At 34.8% G+C, this 8,847-nt stretch overlaps 1 protein-coding gene across 1 annotated transcript; it reads left to right on the top strand.

Annotated features, from left to right (window-relative positions):
* Positions 1-6,631: 6,631 nt before the first annotated feature.
* On the top strand, positions 6,632-8,406 carry LOC116190090. The gene is made up of 3 exons (XM_031519749.1): positions 6,632-6,919; positions 7,316-7,521; positions 7,896-8,406. Exons 1-3 carry the CDS (start codon positions 6,632-6,634, stop codon positions 8,404-8,406), a joined length of 1,005 nt encoding a protein of 334 aa, XP_031375609.1.
* The last annotated feature ends 441 nt before the right edge of the window (positions 8,407-8,847 follow it).

Genomic DNA, 8,847 nt, shown 5'->3' on the forward strand with positions numbered 1-8,847 from the left:
TTACCACAAATTTAATTATCATACTTACATCTTGATTTGGAATCATATACGATGATATTGGTGTCGGACTAATCACACTCGAGACTTCATTAGGAATCCTGTATGATGAAATTGGGGTGGGATTTATCACATTGACATCTAGATCTGATGTATTGTATAAGGATATCGGAGGTGGACTTGTCATATTTTCATGTTGATCTGGGTTTACGTTGGGTGACTTTGCAGTTGGATTTATTGCATCCACATCTTGATCTAGACTTTTGTAGCATGATATTGAAATTGGGTCATGAACTTCATTTGCGCTCCTTTTTAATTCCATAGTTGACTCCTGCATTTGGAAGTGAAAACTTTATAAGAGCACGGTTCTTTTCAAAATATAAGTTATACACCTTTTTTTATGTGAATATATAAATCTTCCCTTATTTAAATTTCAAAAGTTAGTTCACTTTCTTTATGGATATTCTATTCCTAATTAATCTTATATACGCTTTCCTTTCCGTTTTTGTATGCATTCTCATGTTTTCTCACTCATCACCTTTGAAAACAATATTTTGTAAATTAAAACTTTATTATGTAAATGAGAAAAAATTTAAATAAAAAATATTACTGTCTGAATTAAGAAAAGATAGTATAGTCTAAGAGTAATTTGAGGGATCTACCATATAATTAGGGTGATCAATATGCTATAAGAGGGATTTCAGGTAGTACGACATCACATGTCCAATATCTTTTTTATAAAATGGTTATGATGCCTATATGAGATAAACAAAAACATTAACTGTTGTCAACATATTTTATAAAATTACTGATAAAATTGTACATTTTGACATCTTAGGCTATAAACAATCTTATGCAAAGTCATTTAAGGATGAGAGAATTTTAAATGATGCAGTTAAACATATAAACTGTACTTTGAACTTACCTTTTATAAAATATTAATTATATCAACTGATTCAAATAAAGAAATTCACACATACTTACAAGCACACAACAAGCACATTTCTAAGTCACAATACGGAAAGGTATCGAAAAAGAAATGAAATATTTACAAGTTGAATTGTATTTTGAGAAGAGACAGGGCGCGGAGAGTGTTAGTAGACTGTTATTTTTTAAGATGACAATTTTATTCTAGTGGTTCTTAATTATAGGACTAATATTTTCTTTGTGCAATATCGTAATAATAACACCAAACTTGGGAACTCCTCTAATACAATTATATACATAATAAATTATGTTTTAGTCCTAAAAACTTTGAATTATCATTGAACACATTCTCGCCCATTAATATGAACATACTTTCAAATTCCATTGTTGGATACTATGATTTCAAATTACTTTAGAATGTCAAATTAAATATATATATATATATATGATAAGTACTTTCTTCAGAAAGTTTATTTACTAGGATGGTTAATTCTTCAAAATTACATTGCATGGACTACGAAACTTACAATATCTCAATATATTGTTAAAAGGGTCTTAATTTTATTTGCAATGATCAAAATCCAATTATTCCATTTGCACATGACACAAGGATTCTATTAGCATACATATCTTGAATATCAAAATTCTAATGATTATTACACAATTCTTCCAGATAACAAATATTTTCTTAAGAGGGAGTTAAAATAACATAAGAAAAAAGGTACAAGAAAGTACAGATATATACATAACATTTGAGGCTTTGAACCCATTAATTTGATTACAAATATCTAATCTTGAGTAGGAGTCTTAATGGTTGCTTTGTATTGCTTATAGTGTTCATAAGGTCTTCAATTAATTTCTCTAAAATTTTCTGCTAAATCAAGTCTTAAATTTCTTAAGAATATTTATTATCGAAGTTAGGCATTATCGGAGTTATGATGAGTTTTTACAATGACACAGTAAATTCTATTTTGATTGCTCCATGTTCATATCAGAATAACCAATGTTAAGTAGGAAAATCTTGTACAGTGTACTATACTCTCACTTTGTATTGAAAAGTTGGACTATTTAGATTACCGTGCAACTGTCTAAACTTGCCTTAACCATTTGTGACAGTGTTGTCAATAATCTTGCAAGTTGTACTGCCCGATGAGTATTAGCAGTTTCCTTTGGCAGAGCATGGTGTGCATCATGTTTTGGAGAGAGATCCACGAAGTTTGGCTCTAGTGACTTTTCAATCTATAGATAAAGCAAAGAATGGTAATTTTTCTATACTTTAGCAGCAACGATATATATTAAAAGCAATTAAATAAAACAATAACTCAAAGGATGTGTGATTTCTACTAGATGGGGAAAACTAACACTCAACTTATCAGAACATAGATTTATGCAAACTTCGTTATGAAGTATGGGCTACATCATTTGCTTGCGCAGTAATAACGTAAATAATATAGTTATTCTTCTAATCCTTGCTACAAAGGTCCATGCTATTTAAGTTGGACAGTTTAAAATATGTAGATCCATTTGAAATCCTCCAAAATGTAAGAATTCAATTCGTTTCAGAAGAATTCAATTGAATTATGTTGTTGGAATCCAAATAACATAAAATTTTCTTTAAAAATGCAAGATTTACATTGGAATTCAAATCGGGCCAAAATCAACAAGATTTAGCAAGAATTCAATTCATTTGGGAACTAACAACCTTAATTTTAAATTTTGAAAACATTTTATGATGAATTTCTAATTTTAAATGCATTTCATACAAGATAATTCAATTCATTTAATTTAAATTCCACAAAATTTCCAAACAACGTAATTCATATATAATTGAATTGAATTGAATTGAAACGAACTGAAATCAATTGAATTAAAATCATTTCTTATGAGAATTGATTCCAAACAGGGTGTACAAGTTGTATCTAAACAAGTTGAGATAGATTCTTACAAAAGTAGCAACCAAATCAATAGGGCTCATATTGCAAATTAGGCAAATTCAAACAAAATCCTTCACTTTTTGCTTAACTTTCGAAAATACGTTATCGAGAAAATTTTTTTTAATCTTATGTAATTATTATTCCGATACAAATAATTATGGACTACGCTACCTCTAATTCTATCAAAAGGTATTGATAAGATAACCTCACAATTTACAATTATTTAAAATTAATATCAGTTCGAACAACAATATAACATATACAAAACACATTAGACATATAATTACATGTTAAACATTTTTCCTTTTATCCCATTCTGTATATAGAAGCCGGTGAAAAAAATGTTGACTACAAATTGAAACACGTGTCTATATATGTATTAATCAACTATTAACTGTTAACCGTTTAAGATTATAACCTTATTATTCAAATTTATGAGGATTGTTTTAATGATCTCATAAATGAAACTATCTAACTACCAATTTTATATTAACCGTTAAGCATATGCCAATAAATAATTACAAAAATGGACTCTTACGCATCATGCACTATATGGTGGCCCTTATATTTACCCATGTTAACTGTTAACCTTATTATTCAAACACGTGTCTAATATCCGTTCAAACAACAATATAACATATACAAAACACATTAGACATATAATTACATGTCAACCTTTTTTTCTCTTTTATCCCATTCTATATATAGAAGTCGACCAAAAAAATGTTGACTACAAATTGAAACACGTGTTTATATATGTATTAATCAACTATTAACGGTTAACCGTTAAGACTATAACCTGATTATTCAAATTTATGATGATTATTAATGATCTGATAGATGAAACCATCTAACTACCAATTTTATATTAACCGTTAAGCATATACTAATAAATAATTACAAAAACTGACTCTTATGCATCATGCACTATATGGTGGTCCTTATCTTTTTCCATGTTATGTAAAGTTTACAGCCATTTCAAGTCGAGAATTCTTCACCTCAATCAAAGCTAGTGGTAAAGATGTAAGCAAATCTCATTTTTATTTTTCCTAGCAAAAACAATTAATGTTTCATGTAATAGGTATTGCTCACATATAAAAAGAACAAAAACAAAAAGACTTCGATTTGCATCAAAAACCATTGGACAAAAAAAATAAGAATGAAAATGAGGACCGTACAAGTGTGATTGTTAAATATACATAGAAATCTTACTGGCTCTGAGACTGCCTTTGTGATTGTATCTGAAGAGTGATATGGAGTTCCATCATTTCGAGGGGAGGATGATTTGGCCATCACACTGTCTCCCAATTGCAGAGATCTATTGTTGTCCATATCATGAAAATTTTGATCTCGTAGTTGATTTTGGGGTCGAAGTACAACTTTATGGATTGAGGTTTTGGGAGTTTATTTTTTGTGTGCGTGAGAGATGACAGAAGAGACGATAAGAAAAAGAGTAAGAAGAAGGCAATCTATCAAGGGATTGAAATAAATATTAAATTAAATTAGAGATCAAATTAATATATCTTCCAAATGTGAAAATTTAAGTTTTCCATTTTGTATTTTCTTAAATGGTAATTGAATTATTGCAAAAATTTGCAACTGAAAGGTGCTCACGAGAAAAATGCTCTACAATTCTTACCAAGCAAAGACACTTTGCAACCATGCAGTGGCTAGTAATTAAATGCTAAGGGTGGAAAATTAAGTTTACCTAGTCATACTTGGTTTCAAATTGAGTAAATAGGCAATTTCGTCTCTGACTTTCGCACGTTGTATCAATTTCGTCCCTGACTTATTTTTTTACATCAATTCGTCCCTGACTTTGCACATTTGCATCAATTTCGTCCTTGACTTATTTTTTACATCAATTTCGTCCCCGAATTTGCACAATTACATCAAATTAGTCCCTGACTTTGCACGGTTACATCAATTTAGTCCCTGACGTTTGTAGCACAAGTCCCTGAGTTTTGGCGTTACATCAATATAGTCCGAGTGGCTGAGGGATAGACGGCGTCACTGTTTCATTAATTTCTTGAGGGATTGAATTGATGTAATGCGTGGGCAAATTGATGTAACATAGAAATAAAATGATGTTCGTTACATCACTTACATCCTTAATGTTGATTACATCATCCTTCCCCCTCCCTTTTCCCGCCCATTCGAAGACGTTTCATCTTTTTCCTCTGCTTTCTCTCTCTCTCTCTCTGTGCATTGGCTTTCTTCAATTGCGAAGTGCATCATCTCCAAGTTCCAGTGAGGTGATCATCAAGAGAATGCTCAAACGAGCACTATGGAAGATGATAACCACAAGTTTGTCTGTATAGTCAGGTAACTTTCGTAGTCTGTGTTTTTTGGTGAAATGTGGGTTTTAAAATGAGTAGATTTTTGAGGGGTTTTGATCATCAGCGCACATGCTTCCTAAAGTGTTATGGTCTGTCAGGATTTAGGCTCATGTTTTAACATTGCTGGGTATGCATTTCATAAAGATGATATTTTGGTGGGTCGATCATGCTATAATGTGGTGAAATTTGCATGTCTTGGTGTATGTGGTGTTTGTACATGTTAAAAATGATTTCTTTTCACAATGGCTCTCTGAAAACACAAGAAAATCTTTATTTTTTTTACAGTTTGCACATGTAAAAAACAATCGATGTTTATCTGCATCATGGAGGGAAGTTTGTTGGGGAACCCAAGGTGGGTTATGAGGGTGGTGATGTAGACATCATAAGAAATGTAGATGTGGATACAATCACAGTAGTTGGGGTCTATGATTTGCTGCCTGATGTCTATAAAACTACACCCACTTGCTGCCATTATAGGGATCCTACATTTAAGACATTTCATTTGGCCATAAACAGTTTCGAGTCTAACCTTGATGCTAGATACTTGGTTAGTGTCTTACAAGATCAGACTGAACTCCACTTGTACTATGAGCATACCCAAGAGGATGATCCTTTAGAACTCAATGAAGAGGAGATTAGGGAGTTGAAAAGGGTTGAGGCTGAGAGAAGGGAGTAAGAAGCTGAACTGAAGAGAAAACAATAAGAGATTGACAGGATGGAACAAGAAGTTACAGAGAAGAGGAGACAAGAAGAGGAGATGGAAAGGATGAGGCGTGAAGTAAGGGACTGGGATGAGGAAGATGATGATATTGAGTTTGAGCAATCCACTCAACCTGGTCTTGAGGAGATGCAATGTGCCAATGCTACTGTAGAAGCAAGCCAAGTAAGAACTAGGAAGAAGTCCGTTGCTGTGAAGAAGAGAAAGCAGAAGGAGAAAGGTAAAGAGAAAGTCCAAGAGGTCTCAAAACACAAGAGGCCAAGTTACAAAAATAAGGACAGGTTTAAGATGACAATACAAACAGATGTTGCAGCTAATCATGATGATACAATACCTGCATCTCCTGCAAGTCCACTAGCAAATGTAGCTAATGATGTTGAGGAGACACCAGCAATTGATGACAGGCTATCTGATGGCTATAAAAGTGAAGAACTGGAGTCATTGGCTGGGGATTCAAATAAGGAAAATGATAAGTTTCCAATGTACAATGTTGAAGACAACCGAACTGAGGAAATTACTGTTGGAATGGAGTTTGAAAATCTTGATGTCTTTAAAATGACTGTGAGAAGCACCAACATTGCAGTGGGGAGGGAAGTGAATTTTATGAAAAATGATAAGGTAAGAGTAAGGGCATACTCTGTTGAGAAGAGGGGGACCATGGCTGCCAATGGAAAATATATTGTGTTTTGAATAAAAAGACAAACACCTATCAAGTGATGACATATGATCCTGAGCACACTTGTGGAAGAAGGATCGAGAACAAGCTGGTAACAAGGGAGTGGGTTGCAGAGAAGTTAATTCCCTGGTTGAGGACCCAGCCAAACATGTCTACACAGCAGATATTTGAGTTCTTCATTCACACTTACCAGGTGAAGTTGCATGATGCAATGGTTTTTAGGGCCACCAAGCTGGCCAAGCAAAAGTGTGAAGGTGAAGAAAGGGAGCAGTATGCAATGCTGAGAGATTATGCCCATGAGATTTTAAGATCCAACCCTGGTTCGATTGTATTATTGCAAGTCCAACCAGAGACACATGAGTTTTAGAGGTTATACATTTGCTTAGAAGCATGTAAGAGGGGCTTCCAAGAAGGCTGTAGACCCATCGTTGGGTTAGATGGATGTTTCCTAAAGGGTTATTATGGTGGCCAGCTTCTTTTAGCAGTAAGCCAAGATGGAAACAATTCATTCTTTGTCATTGCATATGCTATAGTTGAAGTGAAGTGCACAGAAAGCTGAAAATGGTTTCTTCAGAAACTCATCTCTGATGTGGGAGATCCAATAAATAAGAAATATACTTTCATCTCTGACATGCAAAATGTGAGTTCAATGATTGTGTATTGCATTGTTACATCAGCTACATCTTTTAAAATTGTGTATTGATTATCTTTTTGAACATTGTAGGGGTTGGATGCTGCAATCAAAGAAGTATGTGATGGTGCACCCCACAGATTTTGCAGCAGGCATATCTGGGCAAACCTGACCAAGCATGCTAAGTACAATGGTGGTGAACTGCGAAGAGCATTTTGGAATTGTGCCAAAGCATCAACTCCACAAAGGTTCACGCTGTGCATGAATGCTCTTCGAAGGATCAACCAAACAATTGCAAAGTATCTATGAACAATTGATCCAAGCAGATGGTCAATGTCAGCTTTTGATACTATTTGTAAGAACGATGCACTAACCATATGTGTGAGCAATTCAACAAAGAACTGTTAAAAGTGAGGGGTAAACCTCTACTAACCTTAGTTGAAGGGGTGAGAGAATACATCACAATGAAGAAGATAAGATGCCAGACTTTATTGGCCAGATACAATGGATTTCTCTACCCCCAAGTTTAGGCAAGATTAGAGGAACACAGGAAGAACTCTAATGGCTAGGTTCCATTGTGAGCAGGGGATCCTCACATGTCACAGTTTGAGGTAACATGCCCACCATTCTCTAAGTGTGCTGTTGATATGAGGGCGCATAGTTGTTCTTGTAGAGTATGGGACTTGACTGGCATACCATGCAAGCATGCCATTGCTGCCATGTTGTACAATAGCCAGAGGCCAGAGAAGTTTGTCAATCCTCTCTTAAGGAAAGAGGTCACAGATAAAGATTATGAACCTTTCATACATCCCATCAGTGGTCAAGATTACCGGGAGAGGACTCCTGATGACCTTGTCCTTCCTCCAAAGATGAAAAGACAACCAGGAAAACCCAAGAAGCAGAGGAAGAAGGCTAACCCTCACAAGTTAAAGAGACAGTTGAATGATCTAAGGTGTGGCAAGTGTGGAGAAATGAGGCACACTAAGCGAAAATATACTGGACAACTAGTTGTTAAGGGGAAAAAGGACAGGCATGGTGCTTCTACTTCAGGTGGTGCTCCGAGTGGTTCTGGGCTAGCTGAAGCAGAGAATCTGAATGTTCAAGTGGAAATGAATGAGAATATGGAAGTTACAACAGAAGAAATGAATATATCGCAAGAATCTGCTCCACCCCAACCCTCATAGCCATCTCAGTTTGGTCTATCTAATGCACAACCACCACGGGTACTTTTGTTTTCATTTGTACATTTGAATTTTTGTAAATGCTGCAAATTAATTCACTCTCCTTAATATCATGTATAGATCATGTATAGGTTCCTCAGATGCCCACATTTGTTGAGGCTTCCTTTTTCCAACCAATAACAGCCCCTCCAATGAGGCCAACTCCAATGAGGCCCCCTCCAGTTAGGCCCCATCACACTCCCATCACAACACACACCATGGAAGCTGCAAGTTCAGGAACTGCTGCTAGGTTTGTAGCATATTTTCAACCAAGGGGACCTCCATCTAATTGAACTGTAGATTGCAGAAGCTTATCATTTTAGGTTGTTCCAAATTGCTACTATACCTTTTGCAGAAGCTCATCATCTTGGGTTGAATACATGTTACATTGCCAAAGACATTGCC

The sequence above is a fragment of the Punica granatum genome, unplaced genomic scaffold (assembly GCF_007655135.1).
Source record: "Punica granatum isolate Tunisia-2019 unplaced genomic scaffold, ASM765513v2 Contig00116, whole genome shotgun sequence".
NCBI lineage: Eukaryota > Viridiplantae > Streptophyta > Magnoliopsida > Myrtales > Lythraceae > Punica > Punica granatum.

What these genes read in the sequence shown, in the direction of transcription:
- LOC116190090 (XM_031519749.1), top strand. Translation starts at nt 6,632, where the DNA reads ATGACATATGATCCTGAGCACACTTGTGGAAGAAGGATCGAGAACAAG. An exon ending in GATCCAACCCTGGTTCGATT is followed by an intron (nt 6,920 to 7,315) that starts GTATTATTGCAA and finishes TGAACATTGTAG; the next exon opens with GGGTTGGATGCTGCAATCAA. An exon ending in ATCAACCAAACAATTGCAAA is followed by an intron (nt 7,522 to 7,895) that starts GTATCTATGAAC and finishes TTGTTCTTGTAG; the next exon opens with AGTATGGGACTTGACTGGCA.